We start from the raw sequence: 23,196 nt of genomic DNA on the forward strand, positions 1-23,196 counted from the left end.
GATGTCTTAAGAGGCACAGACCTGATGCGACAGATAGTCCCCATTCCTCTCTTTCTCCCTAGATCTGGAAACTGAGAAAATCCCAGGCCTAACCTATAACCTTATGCAAACATCTAGCAGTATACAAAACAGTTGCTTGTTAATACAGCATTTGCATATTACTGAAAGGGGAGACATGCTGCGGAAGCTTTTCATCTTGCACTCATTGGGTCAAGAAGCACAAGAATTTCAAACAATCAAAAACATTTATACTACAGGAGAAAAAGGTGCTGATTGGTTGGCAAGTCAGCACTGATTGACTGTGTCGACATGGAGAAAGCAACAGGTTATGGGTTCCCAAACTCCTGGGTAATTAAAAAAAGTGCAAAGCTTGGACATATTCCTTTTGTTTGCGGAGAACAGGTCCCTTCCTATCTATGACACTTCTAGCAAGTGTAAATGAACCACATTGTGAGCTCAGCTGATTATCTTCAATTAGTTATTAGCCTAACTATTGACACATTCAGGATTGTTCAGCAAGTGCTGCCCAATTGTGAATCACATCCAACATGGGACCTTTTGTTTTGAGTTTTACAAGCAGATTGGTTGAATATGGTCTGTATTCTGCCTGTTACCAACAGCCTAAAGAACATGCTTTTTGAACCAAACAAATTTGTTCTTAACAGGCCAAATACAGACTGTACTCTGACTTTAAACACTGACAATATTTCTAATAATACATTAAATAGACCTCACTGGAAAAAGTTGGGCAAGTACATACCTGAAAAACTGTCTTTGTCCATAGCAACTATGGCTCTTGCTTGATAAATATAGCAACGGAGGTGATAGATCGAAGGACCTGTAACAAAATATCAGTATTATCCAAAATATGTACATGCTCTAGCTTAGGTCACATTTCCAAAGTGTCAACGTGAAAATGCTGATCTGGTGTGAGGCCCAAACTGACACCCAAGTGAAGCAGAGCCAAAGGTCCTCCTCTGTGATGCCTCATTTTGCTTTGCCCCAATATCAGATAAAGGTCTAAACTCCAGTTTCAGGCTGAATTTAGAACTAAACGACTGGTGCAAAATGAAGTTGCTTCATACCAGCATAACAATTCTCATTTGAATAGTTACAAATGCACACTTTCAGGAAAACATCATCAGTTTTGGAAAATGACTGAAGTGACCACTCTGACACAAAACCACAGTTACAATTCAGTAGCCACTTCTGAGACATTGAGTTAACAACAAGTGTATAAATTGAAGAGCAAAAGTAAATATGGATAGCGCAGTGCTAAAAAAGACATCATTATCTATGAGGATAAATACAGTAGCTTTAAAACTATTACAAATTGTGAGGGGGGGCGGGGGGGGTGGTTTGGCGGGGAGGAGGAACATTAAGACAGGTTTCTGGGAAATGGTATTGTGATTTCATGGGGGAGGGAAAAAAAGCAAACAGAAGTACTCGGATCAGTTTTGATGTATAATTTCACAGAGATCAGCCTTCAACCCTCTGGGCCTTTATTGGTGTAAGATACAGTCTATGGCATTATGATAGAACATTAAGAGCTGGAAGGTTTTACTTACGGTCAAACACACAGGAGATCGTTGGGGCACTTGCTCCAAACACAGAGTCTGTTGGTGATTTATCACCATCCTCACTGGAAGCTGGAGCCTTAAAATAAACAGAACAAATCAAGAATGACGATGCCTCTCAGGTCATTTATTTTTGCCCACCCTGACAACTTCACTTCATAACCACATCACACTAAAAGAAATGCTGAAACGTTCATACGAAACATTTAATATGTAATACAGAAAGTAAATATGCACCCACAAATCTTGAAATCGACCAATAACAGGTGAACAGCATTACAAAATGTTATTTGTGCAGAGAGGATTGTACTTAAATTTAAAAAAAAATCCTACTAGTTCACTCACGAGAGCACCTTCCAGTTTGAAGACAGCCGCAGCCCCGAGTCGGCCAGATGGTGCCATTTTTCTTCGCCATCTTCTGCGGCGATAAGTATCTGATTTCCGCTGCTTCATGTGGAAGTTCCAGCCAATCAGGGAGGCATATTCCCATCCTTCCAAATCCTGAACTGACTGGCTCTGAAAATTGGAAACAAGTGAAAGTCAACAACAAAAAAAAAAACACCCATCAGCAACAGATATTGTCGATATAAAATCTCACTGTTTCCACAGCATCAATAGTCTACTGTTGTTATTTTAAATTTTGTCACTTGAATTAACATGCATTAAAAAGCTTTCATACGTGGGCAGCAAACACACATCCAGCAACTTAACTACACAAATATACTGGTTTCACATATAGGGTAGGTTGGAGGAAAAAGCAATTCAAATATAAATCATGTAATGCAAATGGATTGTTAGGCGATATGTTACAATGGATCATTTCCACAATCCAAGATCACCCTCAAAACTCATTCAGCATGATAAAGTTTTGATATTCTCCACAACTTGTGGCAACTTTCAAAAGATGGGGGGTGGGGGAGGGGGGGGTTGTGGTGGCGTAATGGTATTGTCACTGGACTGGTATTCTACAGGCCCAGGGTAATGCGCTGGGGACCTGGGTTCGAATCCCACCACAGCAGATAGTGAAATTTGAATTCAATAAAAATCTAGAAGAATCAAAAATCTAATGATGACCATGAAACCATTGCCGATTGTTGTAAAAACTAATGCCCTTTAGGTTACCTTAATGCTTACCTGATCTGGCCTACATGTGACTTCAAACCCACAGCCCTCTGAACAAGGGTAATTAGGGATGGGCAATAAATGCTGGCCTAGCCAGCAACTCCTACAGTCCATGAACGAATAAACCAAAAAACACAACAGACTGCCGGAACATACCTTCTGTGACTGTGCAGTTTGCAGATTGTCTTTTTTGCGCCTTCGCACCCAACGCCTGCGCCGATGGGTATGATACATTTTCTCTGTCGAGACCCAGGATTTGGGCCTGTCATCTGGGGGTATTGTTAATCCATACTCCCAGCCTGCAGTGTAAAGAAAGGGCAAAAATAGGTTGAAAAATAACATACAAGACTTTAAAATTTACCAGCAACCTTACTAAACCTCGGAGCAGTTGCAAGTTACAGAAGTCACACACACTTTGGAAAGCAGAGAGAGTATTTTATTTTTTCATGTTTGTCAGAGTTTTAAGTATTAGGCAGGGCTGTTGATGGTGTATCCCACTTTTTTTTTAGGCAAGTGGAGCAAAATGGATAAGCAGACTTAACCCAATTCTGAAATACAATTTAGGAGATAAAATCAAGGCTATTGATTTGCCGCATCATTACAGACCATGACATGTCCCGTGATTTCTGTTATCCAACTTGGGAAGCACAATTTTGTGTTTTAAAATTCCAGATTTTTGGAAATTAAAAAAAATGATTGTTAAATGGTACCTATAAAACGAGACCAAGTTGAGTAGGGCTCTATATGATGACAGCTGTAGCTCAAGCCTCATCTAAAGATAGGGTCTGGTTTGTGCCAATGCAGCTACTGAAGTGTACTGCTAGTGGCAGCCCCCACAGTAACCTGGCTAGGTTTGCTATGGCCAGCAAGTTTTACAGTAGGACATAATAAAGAAGCGGTTATTGTTCTCCTCAGGAGCAGAGGAGATTACGGGGAGATTTATTTAATAGCGGTATTTACAAAAGAGAGGTAAGAATGTGGAACTTGCTACCACAAGGAGTGGTTGAAGTGAATAATATTAAAGGGTGTTTAAGGGCAAGTTAGACGAGTGAGGGAGAAGGGAATAGGGGGTTACAATGATGCATTTAGATGAGGAAAGATGGGAGGAGGTTCGAGTGGAACAAACTCCAGCATGGACTGGTTGGGCTGAATGGCCTGTTTCTGCGCCGTATATCCTACACATCAAACATTGAAGTGTTTTGGGGGTGAAGGGTTTTGGTGGTGTAAATAATGAAAAACCTGTCTCACTGGCAGCAGGAGCAGTAACCAGGGAATAAATTGGCACAAGAGAATAAGCAGCAAGTGGAGGACACTTTCTCCCCAAATGCAGCAAGTTATAATCTGCAATGCATGGCCTGAAAGAGTGGAAGGAGATTCAACAGCAACTTGCAAAAAAAAACATGAAAAAAATCATTTATGGGATGTGGGCGTCGCTGGCTAGGCCAGTATTTATTGCCCATCTCTAATTGCCCTTGAAAATGTGGTGGTGGTGGTGAAGCTGCCTTCTTGAAATGCTGCAGTCCGTGTGGTGTAGGTACACCCACAGTGGTGTTGGGAGGGATTTCCTGGATTTTGACCCAGCGACGGTGAAAAAACGGTGATATATTTACTGGTCAGGATGGTGAGTGACTTGGAGGGGAACTTCCAGGTGGTGATGTTCACATGTCACTGCCCTTTTCCTTCTAGATGGTAGCAGTTGTGAGTTTGGAAAATGCTGTGTAAAGATATACCTATTGGATATATAATTGAAGGAAAAACTTACAGGTATGGGGAAAGGGCTGAGGAGTGGGACTAACCAGATTGCTGTTTCGAAGAGCTGGCACAGGCACAATGGCTGCTTCCCTGCACTATTATTGTATGAAGTGTGAGAGACATAAGCCCATGACAAAAAGGAAATGAATGCTGCTGGCATGCTGTGACACACTGTCAAGCCTTAAACCTCACCTGATAGAAGATAATACAGCACACAACAGTTGATCCCACTTAACTACTTAATAAAAACATTTTACACTGGAAAATCGTGAAGTTGCAGCAGTATAAGATAAATCCTTCCGGTTCTTGTAGTAGCTCCCTCAAAGTGGGCACATGCTTCAACAGCACTTCCTCAGATTTCATGTAACTTCCTCTGTCCTGAGATTTTTTGGGCAAATATTCTCATGGCAAATCATTAAGATTAGGTGCAAGTCATAAAACAGCAGAGCACAGGAGGGCACCATTCGGCCCAGTCTGTGTGAGATCTTCTGAAAGAGCAATCCAGTTTTTCCCCACTACCTTGCTCTTTCCACATATCCCTGCAATTTGTTTCTCCTTGAAGTATTTATCCAATTCCCTTTTGAATCCTACTCCATCCAATACCCTGTCAGGCAGCGCATTCCAAATTCTAACCACTCATTTCATAAGAAAAGCTTTCCTCACACTGCCTGTGGCCAATCACCTTAAATCTGTGCTCTCAGGTCATCGCCCCTTCAACAATTCTAAACTGTTCCTCTTGATTTACTTTATCTAAACTTACTGTAATTTTAAACATCTCTATCAAATCTCTTAGCTTTCGATACTTTAAGAACGACTCCAGTTTCTCCAGATTACCCAGGTAGTTGCAATCCCTCATCCCTAGAATCATTCTGGTAAATCTCTTCTGTATTCACCCCATAACTTTCATATCCTTCCTGAAGTCTGGGGCCAAACTGCTGTTTCATATAAGGTTTCGTATATATTGCTGGCTCTTGTACTTCATGCCTCCATTTATAAATCCTAGGATCCCAAATGCTTTAATAACTGCTTTGTTAACCTGTCCTGCCACCCATCCCCATCTCTCTCTCTTCTTGCACCTAATTTAATATTGTAGTATTTGGCATGTATCATCTCTCCCCATTCTTCTGAATGATATATATTTTAGTGTTCAATAACTGATCTATGTACTTGTGAGGGTATTTTTAAGTACTGAAAATAAACCTGTTGCATATTTAGATCTAGTGTCATCTCTGCATTGCTTTAAAATGAATCACATGTACAAGATATATAACAAACTAACAAATACATAACATGCATCCCCTCACACCTTTCTGCATTGCATTTCATCTGCTGTGTGTCCACCTATTCCAGCAGCCTGTTTATGTCCTCTTGAAATCTATCACCACCTGCCTCCACTATACTTTGAAGTTTTGGGTAATCTGCAAATTTCTAAATTGTACCCCCTGCATTTGGTTAATCTGCAAATTTCTAAATTGTACCCCCTGCACTCCCAAACCCAGGTCAATAATATATCTTAAAAACAGCTCATTGCTATTTCAGCTAGATACCATTGGGACATTAACTCTTCTCCCCTTACCAATCATTGCAAGTTAATTGAACAGTTGAAATTTATTTAAAAATCCAGTCTGGAACAATAAACCAGTAAAACAAATATTTTCCCTATACACTGAACAAAATTTCTTCCAATAGCAGATTAGTGTCAAAATCACCTTGCTCATCCACAGCTCGATTGACATCATATTCCCAATCCTCCAACCAATTCCAGCCAGGTGGACACTCAACCTCCTCTTTTGAGGAACTCTTCTCACCATTCTATCACAGAAGAAAATAAAAGTAAGTTTTAAGGATCTCTTAACTACATAAGTTTGGGAGCTGTGTTAGTTCACAAACTGTATATTCACAAAAATGGACTTAAAGTTTATGGTTTATAATTACTTGAAAACATGAAGCAAGAAAACCAAAAGATAGCACAGCCTGGAGTGCAAAAATTGCATCAGGCTAACAAATGTCCAATGCTTTGTTCAGTTGTTAATTTGGCATTTAAGTCTCAGTTTCCAAGTGACCAAACTGCAGATTGCAATACAGTGACAGTAGGAGCCTCCAAGTCTGTCATTTGTATAATGCGAAATTGTTTTTAGTGTGTCCTCAGGTGCAGCTATACTTGTATCTGTATTGTTGATATAAATGTCTCTCAGTCAATAACCCCACTAAATGTAAATCTGAAATGATGAGAATATTCACAGTCTGCTGAAAATAGAGTGCAGCAGCCATGTTTTCAAATGACAAAGTGTGTTAGAGGTCCAGGGACCATCAAATCATTAAACTACACCATTGGCAAAGGAGCCAGGTCAGCTACATTAAAAATATGTAAGGGTGGGTTGTATGCATGGTTTGTTCAACGTGGGAGCTTACATTAACACTAGATTGACAGGATTTCCTGGCTTCCTAAAAAAAAAACTACATTCATATAAATGAGCGTCAGCCATGGCTGGTGTTGGAGTTACATGTTTCTGCGTTCAAGTCCACTCCAGAGCTTTCGTACAAAGAACTCCAGGCTGATGCTCCAATGCAGTACTGAAGAAGTGCTGCATTGTCAGAGGTGCTGTCTTTCAGATGAAACATTAAACAGAAACCCCCGTTTGCGTACTGGGATGGATGTAAAAGATTCCCTGGAACTACATGGAAGAGAGGGGAGATATCCCTGGTGTCCTGGCCAATGTTTACCTCTGAATCAGCATCAGAGAAACACATTATCTGGTCATTATCACATTGTAGTTTGTGGGAATTTGCTGAGTGTAAATTGACTGCCGTGTTTCCTACATTACAACAATGAGTACACTTCAAAAAGAACTTCATTGGCTGTAAAGTGCTTTAAGGCGTCTGGTAGTCATGAAAGGTGTGATATAAATGCAAATCTATCTTTCTTTAAATGCAGATCGCTAATTTTGTGATCTTGAAATTTTGCTTTAATAATACTAAGTATTATCTGAATATAGATGGAGACTACACAATTGTGTAAAACATCTCCCAAATCACACTCCTGATTGATAGCTTTCCCTCAATTGTACAATCAGTTCCACAGAAGATATAGTGTCAGCATTTTATTACTCTAAACAATACAATACACACCAGGTCAGTGTAGGGTTCCTCTGCTACTTTCCATTCAGCTCCAGGATAGCGAGTGTTATTTTCATAAACTTCATCGATAAATTCCGTGTGGCCAGCATCAGCTTCTGTTAGCAAACTATGAACACAAATAAAATGAGCCAACTTATGGTAGGTTTTATATTATATGCAGAATGTACACTATTTAGCACTCACCCTTTCATTTGGTCTGAAGGACTGGCCTACCACAACCAGTCCTCGACTGAAGCGATTGAGTGCACTGCACTAATAAGGTAGAATTGGCATAATTTCTCTCAGAGAATGTATTCACTTAGACCAAGAAGTATCGAGAGTAGTTTGAAAAGTCAAGAACTAGTGCTACAAAAAGTTAAGGTTAGAGTGGAGATGTTCCTAAAGATGGGGTGAAAAAAAATTGATCTCGCTCAAATTCAAACGTTTCAAATTTCAAGCAAAAATTCAGTTGTGACTAAATGCAGCGACCAAGTCAGAAAGAAATCATGGAGTATTGGAGGAGATATTAGAAACTAGGGAAAAAAAGAGGCCCGAATTTTCCACTCAAACGTGAAGAGTAGTTCAGACTGGAAATTTTCCACGGTTCTTCAAAGCTGTAGAAGCGAGTCACAGAATCACAGATGGTGAAGAGGCCCTTTGGCCTGTCGAAGTCCAACAAGGGTCATTCGGACTCTAAATGTTAACTGTGTTCCTCTCCACAGATACTGCCAGACCTGCTGAGTTTTTCCAGGCAATTTTGTTTTTGTTTTGGATTTCCAGCAACCGTAGTTTTTTGCTTGTATATAACTATTAAAAACTTGGTCAGCCTTTCAAAGCAGCAATCTAGTTCCATTATTCAACTTTGTACAATTCCTTTGGAATTGAAGGCTTCCATTTTTAATCTAAGAATGAATAAATTCATTTCAGTTTTGATAAAGGCAGAGGAAAGGGGGAAGGTGCCATTACACTTGCTAATCAGCAGCAGTGAGTGAACAGCACAGAGGTCATTTTAAACATCATAGCTTATTTTAAGATCAGAAGATTTTTTTAAAAGTATCCTTCCGAATCAACATATGCGAAGCGTTCATTCCATGGGAAGGATGCCAATTCTAATATTTCAATTCTATGCCACCCACATTCTGTCTAACACTAACTCCAATTTGCCAATCAGCCCATTTCTCGCCCACATCTGTTGGTTTCCTCTCTTCCTACTGCACAGAATTCAAATTCTTCATTTTCAAATCTTTCCATGGCCTCGCCAACCTCCTCCACCAGTATGTTCATTCTCCCTCCTCTCTCTTCAATCATTGACAGAGCTGCCTGCCATCTCAGCTTTATTCCCTAGCAGCTTAGAAGGATTTAATAAGCGAGTTCAAAACTCACTTCCTTTAAATGCCTCCTCAAAACCCCCCTCTCCAATTGTGCTCTCAGCCATCTCCCCTAAAGTAGCTGTTATTGTCTCCCATGCAATTATTCATCAGATCAGCTTGGAACAGGGTTATGGGGAGAAGGTTGGGAGAATGGCATTAAGTAAATTGCTCAGGTGGAGTAGCAGGGCAGACACAATGGACTGAATGGCCTTCTCCGCTGTAAAAATTGAGATTTGGTGATGAACTCTGATTCTGTACATGCTAAATATGTGGGATAAATACTCAAAAGCTCTTATTCTACAGTGTCTGGTGTGGTTTGCTGCCACCAGTTGACAGTGCACTGGCATAAACAGAATGGTTTCAAGTTACAGTTTAACCATGTGTACTGCTCATAGTAAAAATTGATTATTAAAACACGTGGTCAGCAAATGCCTCCTTCTGGGCAGAATAGTTAGTGCAGTAGCAAGAGGAGCAAGAATATATTTCTCAAACTGGGAGAAGCATGATGAGTATTTGGCCATGTTGAGAATCTGACAACCTGCTTTTGTTTGTGAATTTGGGGGTGGGGTGGGGGGAGATGAATGAAGAGGAATTCATGGAAGAAGATTAAGCAGAGCTATAATAATGGTCGATAAGAGTGGTTAAAGATGCACAGAAAAATTAAATATTCGAACAGTTTCTGTTCAGTCAAGTATTCAATTATTTTTCTAGTTTACATCACATGACTGAAGCATGAAAGCTATCGAAGTCAAGAAATATTTAGATTAAAACATTTCTGACCTTTTCTCGGGATCAACAAACCAGTCACCTTCCCATTCCCAGCCTCGTGGGGGCATGAAGTTTTCCTTCTTCAGTTTTATTTTACCAGTTACATCAGAAAACTTGTGGCGACCCACAAGCCCACTAGTGCCCCATTTGCCCAGTAGCTGTGCTTGATTTTCATACTATGTACAAAAGATAGATGAACAGGCATAAAAAGTGGATAACAGATGACTAAATACTTGTCCCTAATTTGAGATAATTGTCAAGTGTAAATTTAAAATGTGCATTATGGAGTAGAGCAATTATTCCTTAAACATAACAAGAGCTATGCAAGTCATTTTGAGAATGGCAAACAGTGTCTGGTTAGGCACAAAATTATTAAATAAAATGCATCTTACAACAGGTAATTGTGGACTCCAATTTGTCCTGGTGCACTAAATGTGGCTAGTGACCAGAGGGTTTATTTAAAAAAGTATTATTTTAATAAGTATATACTAAAAATATTGAGCTAAAAAAAATATATAAAAATATCATTCTAGCCGCTCCAAGCTTCAGCCAATGGGACACCTGACTTAATAACACCACAAAGGCCATTATTAAATGCATCTTCCAAATTGCTCACCCTTACTGAAGGAAATGACAAACACTGCTCATGACAGCAGGGCTAAAAACAGAACTATGGGCCTGAACATGAGGGAGCAAACATACTGGGTGTGGTAACTGGATGTACAGTCATTCCCTCATGTGATGTGCTGTGGGGGCTTCCACCAGTGAGCTCAGAGTGGGCAATCCGCAGGGCAGGGCTTTGCCAATTAGGAGGTCTGGTCGATTGTGTAAGCACCGAAAATGTCTCTAAAGAATTTAACTGATTCTTGACAAAACCAGTCTGCTCCATATAATCACCACACTGGGTGTGGTAGTATACCGAACACTTGGATTAAAATGCTGACACAGTAAACCCTCACTTAAAACTGTGTTTACATTCCCAAAATAATGACTTTAAGTGAATCCACAGGTTCCCACAGGAATCAATGTTAAAGCCAGAGAAGGATTCCTTCGACATTTCTCACCAGGGGAAAAAAAAGTACAAATTGAAATACTCTACCATGCAGGTGCTGCACTGTGCATTTCTGCCTGAAATGCCTTGCAAAATAAAATACGTTAAATGTAAAAGAAGTACAATACATAAACAATAATAAAATACATTCACCCTACTCTACAGTACTTTGAGTGACTAGGTTCCACCTAGTGATAGATGTTGGTCACTGCAGTTGTCGGCTAGAGTCCTAGAACTACCTGCACTGGGCAATTTCTGCCAGTGGATGGAGCCAAGGTCTTCAGTGGGAGCTCAACACCAGCAAAACCAGGAGCGAGGCAGCAGCAGAGCGGGCAGCCAGGAGATGAAGAACAGACCCGAGGGCCCAGGAGCCGAGGGGAGGACTGACTAAGATTAATTGGGTAAGCAGTCTAAAAAGTTATCAAGGTAAATGAACAGTGAGAACATTCAAAATGTTCAACAACAATACCTTCCATTGAAAAACAAAAACTCAGCAAAACTGACCTGTGGCTCACTCAGGAAGTTAAGGATAGTATTAGGTTAAAAGAAAAGGCTCACAATGCTGCAAATAAAAAAAGGTAACAAGTCTGAGGATTGGTCGTGTTTTAAAAAACGGCAGGCGGCCATCACAAAGATAATAAAAGGGAAAAATTAGAATGAGGGTCGACCAGCCAGAAATATAAAAAACAAAAGAGCCTTTATAGGTATATAAAAAGAAGAAAAGAGTAGCTGAAGTAAATGTTGGCCCGTTAGAATCAGCGACAGGAAAAATTATGAAGAATGAGAAAATAGCAGACGCACTGAACAAACATTTTGTCTGTCTTCACCGTAGGCGACAAGTTTCATACCAGAGATAGACAGTAACCTAGGGGCTAAAGAGTGAGAAAATTGCTTACACTCAAAAGTACTGGAGAAACTCAAGGGACTAAAATCCAATAAATCTCCAGGACCTGATGGCCTACACCCTACGGTGCTAAAAGAGATAGCAGCAGAGATAATGGATGTGCTAGCTATGATTTTACAAAATTCATTAGAAGATTCAGGAAGGATCCCACTAGCTTGGAAGTTAGCAATTTTTACACTGCTTTTCAAGGAAGAAAAACAGTGAACTTCAGGCCAAAATATAAAAACAAAAAAACTGCGGATGCTGGAAATCCAAAACAAAAACAGAATTACCTGGAAAAACTCAGCAGATCTGGCAGCATCGATGGAGAAGAAAAGAGTTGATGTTTCGAGTCCTCATGACCCTTCAACAGTTACCTTTTTGTTTGTTCTGTTGAAGGGTCATGAGGACTCGAAACATCAACTTTTTTCTTCTCCGCCGATGCTGCCAGACCTGCTGAGTTTTCCCAGGAACTTCAGGCCAGTCAACCTAACATCAGTTGTTGGGAAAATGCTGGAATCCATCATTAATGAAGTCTTAACAATGCAGTTAGAAAAACATAGTACAATTAGAACAAGTCACATGGTTTTACTAAAGGGAAATCCTGTTTGATAAATTTATTATAGTTTTTTGATGATGTAACTAATATGGTAAATAAAGGGGAACCAGTAGATGTCATATCTGGATTTCCAAAAGGCATTTGATAAGGTGCCACACAAAAGGTTAGACAAAATATGGGCTCATCATGTTGGGGGTTTATTTTAACATAGATAGAGAATTGATTAACAGGTAGGAAGCAGAGGGTGGGCATAAACAGGATTTTTTTCAAGTTGGCAGGCATTGTACAGTGGAGTGCCACAAGGATCAGTGCTGGGGCCTCAGCTATGTACAATCTATATTAATGACATGGATGAAGAGATGAGTAAGGTATCAAAGTTTGCTGATGATACAAAGCTGGGTGAGAAGATAAGTTGTGGGGAGGGCATAAAGAGGATTCAAAGAGAAATAGACAGGTTACGTAAGTGGGCAAAAGATGGCAGATGGAGTATTTTCTTTTTATTATTTGTTCATGGGATGTGGGCATCACTGGCTAGGCCAGCATTTATTGCCTATCCAGAATTGCCCTTGTTCAGGGAGCATTTTAAGAGTCAACCACATTGCTGTGGGTTTGGAGTCACATGTAGGCCAGACCAGGCAAGGACGGCAGATTTCTTTCTGTAAAGGACATTAGTGAACCAGATGAGTTTTTAACAACAGTTGACAATGGTTTCATAGTCAGACTTGTAATTCCAGATTTTTACTGAACTCAAATTTCACCGCCTGCTGTGGTGTGATTTGAACCCAGGTTCCCAGAGCATTATCCTGGGCCTCTGCATTATTAATCCAGTGATAATAACACTATGCCACCACATAGGGATGTGTGAAATTATTCGCTTTGGTCATAAGAATTGGAAAGCAGATTATATTTTGAAAAGCTTGTAAGCGTTGATATTCTGAGATACTTGGGAGTGCTCAGACAAAGAATGCAGAATGTTAGTATGAAGGTGCAGGAAGCAATTAGGAAGCAAATTGCACGTTGGCTTTATTGCAACAGGAGAGAAGGACAACAGAAGTCTTGCTATAATTGCACAAGGTTTTGGTGAGACCACATCTAAAATACTGTGTGCAGTTTTGGTCTCCACATTTAAGAAAGGATAAATAGGAGGCGGTACAGCAAATGTTCAATAAATTGGCCCCTGGGATGAGAGGGTTGTCCTATGAAGAGAGGCTGGAGTAAATTGGGTTTATATTCTTTGGAGTTTAGAAGAGTGAGGGGTGATCTCAAGGAAACCTACAAAATTCTGAAGAGGCTTGATTGGATAGACGTTGAGAGATTGTTTCTGCTGGTTGGGGTGTCTAAAACACGGGGGCACAGTCTCAGGAGAAGAGGCCGATCATTTAGGACCGAGATGAGAATAAATTACTTCAGCCAAAAGGCTGTGTATCTTTGGAAGTCTCTACCTCAGGATTGCAGATGTTCCATCGTTGAATATGTTTAAGGCTGGGATAGACTGACTTTGGTCTCTTAGGGAAATCAAGGGATATGAGGAACAGGCGGGAAAATGGACTTGAAGCCAAAGAGCAGCCATGATTGTATTGCATGGCTTGACAGGCCGTATGGTCTACTCCAGCTCCTATTTCTTGTGCTCGAGGCCTGGAAGCAAGGGCAGGAGTGGGGAGAAGAGGCACTGAAGTGGGGGGAGAAGTGCTGGGGGATAGGTTGTGTGTGTAGGCAGGCCACAGAAGAGGAAGTCTGTGGCAAACAACATTAAAATGAAACTGGCAACAGTAAACGGCTATACTGACACCACTTCATTAACGAAGCTAAAGCAAAACAATGAAGGGAGGCGATGATAAGCAAGAACTAGCTGGACAGTACAACTTCAGCAGGACCAAGCTCAGACTGCTTGATGAGCGAAGTGATGAGGAATGTGAAATCCCATTGATGTTCAAATGTAAACCAGAAAACAGTTTTCCTTGCTGCTCACCTGCTCAAATTCAGCGCAATTCCTAATTGGGTGAAGGGACTATATTATTAGTGGCAGAGAATTTAGTTACCTAGCATGGGCTAAAGTTCTGGAATCCTGTCCGTTGATGAGAAGTCACATGCCACAGATATACAGAGCTATGTACAGGTACTTTTATTCTACATTTAGGGTCCTGTCTGCATCTCTCTGCATTGACTCAGCGCCACGAAATTTAAGAAAAACAAACATGCTGACTTACCAATTCAGAAAATACACTGAAGTTTCCTTCAGAAAAACTGTTGAATTTGCTCTCCACAGCAAAAAGGCCAAGCCAAAAGCGAACACGTAACTGAATTGGAATTTTGGAATTTTTGTTTTTCCCTCCCACATACTAGGTAAAAGAACAGAAGTGAGGGATTTAGACCGTCTGAATACTTTGTGAAAATAACACATTTTGAATCACCAACATACCATACTGCAATCTCCAAATTAATCAAACCAATCTTCAAAAAACCCTCTCGCTAACTGAGACTGTGTTTATGATCATGACCGACATGGATCCGGTTTGAAAGTTGCTTACAGACCCCCTTAATTTGTCAGGGTTTGGGGAGGGGATGGGACAACAGGCAACTAGAAAGCAACATAAAATTGACTGTTTCAACTAACAAGATTCATCCAGTGACTTTTGTTGGGAAGTTTTTAAATGTGTGGATGTTGAGCAAGAACAGGATTGACTTGGTAGCAATGTCCCTTGGTGTCAAATAACCTGCAGACACTCCTGATTTAACAAGCAGCCACTTGGTTCAGGAGCTGTCAGACATCTGTGGAATTGGCTCCAGCACAAGTCATTGGGGGAAAAATAAAGGAGGCGTATGGAACTGGGCCCAGCACAAACATCACAACTGGAACTTCCATCAAGTTCTCCCAATTTCCGAACATAACTTCAGCAAGAGATCGGTGGAAATGCTGGAAAAATAGCTTTAATGATCACTCACACCATTTTTAACAACGTGTTTACTTCAATCATGGCAAGAAAGCAAGACAACTTTTCTGAAATTCTAATTCATTGTCTTCAGGTGCAAACTGCAAGGGGTATATAATTTCGAAGGCTCAATGCAAAAGCAACTAAAATATTTTGACCTCAATAACCAAGTGTTGTTTTTAGTAAAGACACTTATTTATCACTGTATATTAATTGAGCTAAAACATTTGGGTTTTAACAGTTGCTATGTGGCAATTTTCTTCAGCACTATTTAGTGTCACAATGGGAACAGATACCCAATTAATATGGATCGTCGCTGCATGGACTGTAAGCAAAACGATGTACAACTTACCACAAAAGAATCCAGTTGTTGAAATTTATTTGGTTCCTAACATAAGTTACTCGTATTTATTTCTTTAAAGCCAAATTGACTAACAGCAGGTAACAAGTTAATCCAGTTGTGGAGTTTAAACAGACGTCCAATAAAAGATACAACAAGAGCAAGAGTTAGAAAGCAAGTTAAAGCATTATCCCCAGCACCAAGACAACAAAATCAAAGAAAATGTTTGGTGCCCATTATTTCAGTACAAATTACGTATATAGGACAAAAGGAACATACATAATACCACAGCGATGTTTCTAGAATGCTTTGCAAAACAAAAAAGCAATTTTTTTGCATTATTTAAATAAAGAGCTCTCATTAATGCCAAGCGCCAAACTCAACTCTACCTTCAAGAATATGGTTCGTGTCTTTCCACAGTATTTGCCGCAGGCTTCTTCGCCGGTAGTTGAGTAAAGCACCTCATAGGCTGGGATTCGTGCATATGCAACTCGTTTTTCATCACGTATCATCCATATGATCACATCAGGCATGCTGTTTTGTGGCTGTTAGCACAAAACAAAGCTTTACCATACTAAACAGGATCTTGCTGACTAACTGAACCATACATACAAAAACACTCACCTTGCAAATTCAGGCTTTGCCTGATGAGTTAGAGGATGAACATACTTCAAAGTCTATAACAATCGGTACTGTACCAAGGACCAAATTCAAACCCTGGCCTGTGCTCAGTAAGCAGTCAATTGGGAGAGTGATTGGAGAGTCTACTATTGCCCAGAGTTACTTGGATTAAGGGCAAAAAGAAATAAAATCAGCCAAGTCAAAGTATTCACGTATGGATGTTAGAGGCAGAAGAATGAAGCATGGTTGTGATATTCTGGCAGTCAAGTAATGAGCTTGTACTCTTCATCATGAAGAATGACTATTTGCGAGGGTGGGGGGTTATTCACCCATTTTAATCACACATGCTATGACTTTTCTTTACGCTGTTTGGCTTCAATCTTGCATACAGGATAATTTTTTTCAAAAAACACTTCCAATATATTCATGGCATGTAATCTCTAGTGTACAGTTACACCACATATCTGGAGTATAATTACACCACAATAGCAGTGAAGCAGTTTCAAGCCAGAGTCAGGATTTAACATGGAGTAAAATGGAGCAACACTGCATGAAGGAGGTAATCTAGTGCTCCACTGCTTGACAGCAACATGACTGTTACAATATATATGCATCCTACAATAATCATATCAATTATAGGTGCAAAAATCCACAGCAGAGAAAAAACTGAAATGTGCAGGCAAGATAAGTGTGTGCCCCAATGTAATTTTATTTCAGTTGAGTTGTTTCAATGAAAAAGACTAGTGTTCAAAACCTAAAGGTAATGGATTTTGAATCTCATCTGTTAACAATCTCCTGTTTTCAAGTACCTTTCACAGTACATCAACTTTATTTTTTAAAAAGAAAAGGAATTTAAAAAAACTTTCAAATCCTATAAAATATTAGTTTCAACTCTTTCAAACCCTCCATTATCTCGGACCTATCACAATTCTTGTCCGGCGGTCAGTGCTAGATACACAGCAATTTTCTCCAACTTTTGGTCCCCTATGAATCCCCCAGGGTAAATTGCTTGACCATTGGTTGCCATGCCTTCAGCTGCCTAGTCTCCAAAATCTGCGGAATTCCCTCCCTAAAATTCTCACCTTTTGAGACGCTCCTTAAAACTTCTGATCTTAATCTCAACCACCTGTCCTACTGTCTCTTCATATGGCTCAGCGTCAAATTTTATTTACTAATGCTTGTGAAGCACCTTGGAATGTTTACATTTATGTTAAATGTGTTATATAAATACTACCGTTCTTTTAGTTATCAATAACTATAGATATTACCCAGAAGGTCAAAGTTTATGTCAAATGACTGGATTAAAAAATGATCATGCTCATGTAGATATGCAGGTGAAAGAACAGGCAAGATTTTCACCACAAACCTCTTCAGCCAATGATTTAAGTCTCTCTAGCCAATCTTCAATATCATCGATTGTGTCTTTTGGATCCTCTGCCTCCATGCGTGTGCGCTTTGCCGATTCGAGAATACCTTCCAGAGTGTTTTTGCGAAGCTTTAGGATTTGCAGGTCAAGCTGAGTTACGTTAGATTTGCCTTCTAACTTTGGGAGAGGTCGGCTGAAATCAGAAGGCAGGTTCAAGTAAAGGGCTTACACATCTCAAAACAAGAAACTGGTTCGGTAAGAGTTAATCGGAATTTAAAAAAACAGTGGAGAAGGAATCGAGAATTATGATTTCAGTGAAAATTAAAGGTAATAATCTTATTCCAATAAATGCACCGTCATTATCACTAGCAGCTAAACTAAAGAAACCCATTTGTATATTCATAAACTATACATCTCCCCCCCCCCCGCAATAAACAATCAACCAAGGTTTTTGAATACAGGAAATAGGTTTTATAAAATCTGCACTTTGCTTTTTAGTACAGAATAGAATTTCTCCAAGTCTTTCTTTACTCTCAACAACTCAAAAGGGTCAAGTCTGAGTGATGTCTCTGCTGATTAGATATTTTTAGCAGTCATTACCAACATCAGTTGAAAGAATGCAATCTTATTTATTAATGCCCAATGTCTGAATTGTAACACAATCTACTGATGCTGTAAATATTAAGGTGACAGATTGGGCAAAATTAACCTTCTGAATTCAAGGTTTTCACTGTTGTGCAAAAAGGCAGAAGATGGGACATTTCATCTCAGGACATTAGAGTATCTCCTGTTGGATTATAATGCACCAACATTTACAACATCTATTGAGAAACATGTAACCTGCTGTGACTCAGCTACCCAGTTTTTATTAATTCTCAGAAGGTGGCCAACACCAGCAAGGCTACACTTGTGTAGTTACTTTCCCCCATTCTTATTTCAGAAGGATTTTTTTTTCAATGAATTGTTTCATTAAGAATTAACCAGCGAGCATTTGGACTTGACCATTAGTTAATATTTGCTCATGAAAAAAAACCCAGCACTTTCACAGTCATTTTTTTTTGTCAGCCAAAAGCTTAATAGATATATTTAAGTCAGTTTCATGTTTTGCTACTAAAGGGTACCTGAACACAATCTTTGGGTTGCTAGTTCAGTAGCATAGCTGCTGCACCATCCTATCCAATTGTATATCCCTGAAAAGAGAGACATGTTGCAGAAGTTTTTTTGTCTTGCACTCAAGACAAAATATAAGAATGCCAAATTTCAAACAATCATAATTTATACTACAGGAGAAAAAAGGTGCTGATTGGTTGACAAGTTGATTCTGGTTGGCTGAGGCATTGCCCTGGGGTAAGCAACAGGGAATGATAACCTCCCAGGTAATTCAACAAAAAAAAAAAAGGCTTGAACATATCCCTTTTGTTTGCAGAGAATGAGTGCCTGTGCATGAATGGGTGTCACTTTGAGCAAGCGTAAATGAGCCATCTTATGATCGTGACTGATTATCTTAAATTGGTAATCCCATAGCAATGCCTCGGCCAGAGTCAACTTGCCAATTAATCAGTCACCTTTTCTCCTTTGCACAAATTATTGTAATCATTTGAAATTTGGTATTCTTGCATTTGTGCTGATGAGTGCAACATGAAAAGCTTTGACAACATCTCTCTCTTCTCAGCAATTTCAAGTTCTGTACTACTAAGCGACTATTTATATCCAATTGTGCTGGGAGCATAGCAGCAATGTGAGGTAATTAAAAGGTTCTCTCCATTCATAAAAGTCAATTTGCACCAACGTTCCATGAGGAGACTGTCCAGCAACCTAGAGTTACCTTGTCCAGGAGAAAGGTTTGTGATTTCTTTATTTCTTCTTTCACACTATGTGGGCATCTGTGGCAAGGTAGTCTTTGTTGCCCATTCCTAATTACCCTTGAACTGAATGGCTTGCTAGGCCATTTCAGAGGGCAGTTAAGAGTCAAGCACATTGCTGTGGGTCTCAATTCCACCAGCTGTTGCGGTGGGATTTGAACTGGTGTTCCCAGAACATTAGCCTGGATCTGTGTTACTAGTCCAGTGAAATTACCACCACCACCACCATCATCTCTCCTTAGGTAAACTGGGAGAGGTCTTTTTTTTTTTACCTGCAGTCTTCTATGACTTGCTCAATAATTTTCAACCACAATTCAGCCAGGCGCTCCTCACTAACTTTGGCCTGAACAGCAGTCCTCAGCACCATTAAATTCTTTTCCTGAAAGAAGGGAACAACATTTTTAAAAATTGAATTTTATTTTTAGTTTTCCCATGAACAAAGCTCCAGTGAAATGCCAGCTGCAAAAATCATTGTTTTATGCTGTGCTTATGTTGGTGAACTGCCTCCTGAAGCAGTGCTTTAATAAAGACAAAAACAAAAATACCTGGAAAAACTCAGCAGGTCTGGCAGCATCTGCGGAGAGGAACACAGTTAACGTTATTGGTGGGGGGGGCGGGGGAAAGGAGAGAGAGAGAGAGAGAGAGAGAGAGAGAGGTGGGACACCTCCCTATCCAGCTCTTCTTGTCCCACCCCACCCACACGCCCACGCCCCCACCTCTGCTTAAACCAGCTTATATTTCATCTCTCTTCTATCTTTACTTAGTTCTGTTGAAGGGTCATTCAGATTCGAAACGTTAACTGTGTTCCTCTCCGCAGATGCTGCCAGACCTGCTGAGTTTTTCCAGGTATTTTTGTTTCTGTTTTGGATTTCCAGCATCCGCGGTTTTTTGCTTTTATCTTCAATAATGACCCTCTCATTTTTACTGCAATAACTTTTAAATCATAGGCAGTTAATAACTGGATCGATTTACAAACACTGCTGCACATGTGAAAGTATTTGCGCATTGATTTTAAAATCAGAGTAACAGCATTTAACTGTGCATAGTGCTTTCACCAGGTAAGTCAGTAAATCAGTCACTATAGATTTCCTTCACTGCCCTAAGCAGAGCTAAGGTTTACTGGAATCATTTAACCTACCAACAGCATCTTTTGACCACCTCCATCTGTATTAGCAAACTGCTTTCCTAGATGGGCAGCCATCTCACTGATGCACGTGGTCTATAGCAGTAACAGAACAACATTTGAAGTTGCCTGCTGACTTTGTGGGCAATGTCAAATGATATATTGGATATGAATGCAACTATTACACATGCTAATCAGGTCACCAACCACTCAAAAATTCTTTTCTTTCTTGAGTCAAGCAAAATACAAAAGGAGCCAAGCAAATATTGCAGTCATTTTGCTGTGCTCTTGAAGGAAATGAATGACATACCCAGTCAAAATTGAAAGGACTGGTGCAGAGTGGCACATCCCACAGGTGGGCAGACTGACAAGTTTAGAGGCAGAACAAATACACAAGGGGAAAATGAGATGATAGTTACTTCTAATTAACCAGGGGTGGCTGGAGACTTTGTTGAAATTAAAAGAGGCAAGACACAACGTCTGCTGCACTTTTGATTTGTTTGACTGAAACAGTAGCTTAAATGGCCTTGTTTTTAATTTTTTCATTTACGTGCAAGAGGAGACTATGTTAGCCAGCAGAGAAAGCCACCAGGAACTGCTTGCAATTTATTTCACACAAAGCAAAATAAAATCAAGAAAGAGACGGGTGGAAAGAAAATGAGAAATGCTTACCATTCTGTGGACAATTTTTAAGATGATGTTCACTACATCCAACCTGTGACTGATGTCTTCCCAGTAGGAAGTCAGTGTCACAACAGGCTTTGTGTTGGCCCAAGGTAGATAATAGTAATAGTTACCTGATGGAAATAAAAGATCATAACTTAAGGGTATTCACCTCTATTCTGACAGATATTACGCTTTGTAAACTATATTCCTTGCTTTCTTTATAGAATCTACAAAACAGGAGATTCAGCCCACTATGCCACTGCAATCTGATCTACCTGCCCTCATTCTTTTTATATTTTTCCTTATTGAATTCTTTATTATTTCTAAGCCTCTTAGGTCCACAATTTGACTAAACCAGGAAATGATAATTCATAACTGAGGCTGCAGATTGGACATCCCAGGATTTCTTCCTTGAATTAATTTTCCTCAGTATGTGCCACTTGACATTCCTGTGCATTGAATTGCACTGGCCATTTAACAGCCACACAACTAACCTGTCCAGGTCCTCCTGCAATATTAATAGTTCAGCTCAATTTGCCATGTCACCTAATTTAGCATGAACAATGTCTAATATCAATATTCTGTGCCTACAGCCAAATGATTTGTATAAGTGGTCATCACACAAACTGTCCCAGGGCAAAACCCTAAAGGCCCATCCCATCAACTAACGCATCCTTTTCCCCCTACCTTTTTAATGTTATGTCCTTTAGCCATCCCTCTTTCCATGCATACATTTTTCCCCCTGCAATAGGCATTGAAACCTTGCTGGGTTATGGATCGACAAGCAGTAGTTTGTCCAGGTGTCATTGTCCACCTGCAAACCTCGATGGCTAGTAGGAGTAAACTATTTCTATACTTGGAGGGGTTTATTCAATGGCATTCCAGAGCAGGAATTGTGGTCAATTTTCCCTTTGGCTCATGGTTACAGATATCAATTAGCCACCACGCTCCAGGATCAGTAAGCAGTGCGGATTGAGATCAAACATAACAGCTGACCTACTGCAGGAATATATTACTTTGTACAGATATAATTGACGCTGATAACTCAAAGAAAAAGCTGGTGATAACAAGATATGTAAAGATCAAGAATAGTTCTGATCTGCTTTCCATCATACAGAGAACAACATGGCTGGTGACAATTTGATAAGCTTGGGTTCTTCAGGTCTTTAAAAAAGGTTGAGTGGGGACCTTATGGAGGTGTAGAAGATACTTAACTGAAGAGAGAAAGTAAACCCACAACAAACTTAGATGCAGCAGGAGCACAGGACAATTAGATCTTAGCTTCAGGGCTGTGAGTATTAAATTTAGCAAAGATACCAGGAAGCATTTTTTTTTATTATATAGATGAAGATCAGCTGGATCAAATTATCAAGTGAGGCCAAAATCAGGATCCTGAACTTGAGAAACAGTCAGATACTATTACAGATATAGACAAAGGAATGGCTAAGGAGCAGTCATCAAAACATGCAAAGTAGTTGTGGGATTTTTTTTTAAACGTTATTTAGTTTAGATACTGCAGTAAACTAGCCACCATCTCTCAATTCAGTATGGATAGCTTCTTTAACACATTAACCATTCTGCTATGGAGCTACAGGAAAACTCTAAGCGTATTTTACATTAATGAACTCATTTGGTAGCACTCACTTCTGAGTCAAAAGTCAATTCAAGTTGCACTCCAAAGACCTGAGCACAATGCAGCCTGACATTCCAGTGCAGCAATGAGAGAGTATGGCATTGTCAAAGGGGCTGTCTTTTGCAGATGTTAAAACCAAGGCCCTGTCTCCTGTTCAGGTGGATGCTAAGGATCCATGGTATTATTTCAAGAGTAGAGGGATTTTGGGGGTCTTCAATCAATTAGCAAATGTTAATTGAAGGAAATTTAGATGAAGTCATTTATCTCAAAGCTGTCTGGAGGAGTTTGCTGTGAATATTTCGGCTACTATATTTACATATAAAATAGTGACTACACTTCAGAAACAATTAAGTTGCTGTGAAGTGCTTCTGTGCTTCCTGAAGATGAGACACATTTGCAAGTTCTTCTCCCTAAATTGTTCAATCGTGACAGACTAAATTAACAGTGCTTTATCCA

The 23,196-nt window shown here is 39.8% G+C and overlaps 1 protein-coding gene across 5 annotated transcripts in view; it reads right to left on the minus strand.

Moving 5' to 3' along the window:
* myofl (myoferlin like) overlaps positions 1-23,196 on the minus strand; it is a 232,813-nt gene that overhangs the window by 121,497 nt on the left and 88,120 nt on the right. For all 5 annotated transcript variants that reach the window (XM_041209164.1, XM_041209167.1, XM_041209166.1 and 2 more), the window contains 12 exons: positions 21,114-21,238; positions 19,591-19,697; positions 17,457-17,649; positions 15,859-16,014; positions 14,407-14,538; positions 9,719-9,882; positions 7,581-7,695; positions 6,161-6,263; positions 2,856-2,998; positions 1,923-2,093; positions 1,569-1,656; positions 761-838 (listed from right to left, as the gene is read on the minus strand). In XM_041209164.1, coding sequence (XP_041065098.1) covers positions 761-838; positions 1,569-1,656; positions 1,923-2,093; positions 2,856-2,998; positions 6,161-6,263; positions 7,581-7,695; positions 9,719-9,882; positions 14,407-14,538; positions 15,859-16,014; positions 17,457-17,649; positions 19,591-19,697; positions 21,114-21,238 — 1,575 coding nt within the window. The remainder of the gene's footprint in view (positions 1-760; positions 839-1,568; positions 1,657-1,922; positions 2,094-2,855; positions 2,999-6,160; positions 6,264-7,580; positions 7,696-9,718; positions 9,883-14,406; positions 14,539-15,858; positions 16,015-17,456; positions 17,650-19,590; positions 19,698-21,113; positions 21,239-23,196) is intronic.

This window comes from Carcharodon carcharias, chromosome 17, assembly GCF_017639515.1.
Source record: "Carcharodon carcharias isolate sCarCar2 chromosome 17, sCarCar2.pri, whole genome shotgun sequence".
NCBI classification, from domain to species: Eukaryota; Metazoa; Chordata; class Chondrichthyes; order Lamniformes; family Lamnidae; genus Carcharodon; species Carcharodon carcharias.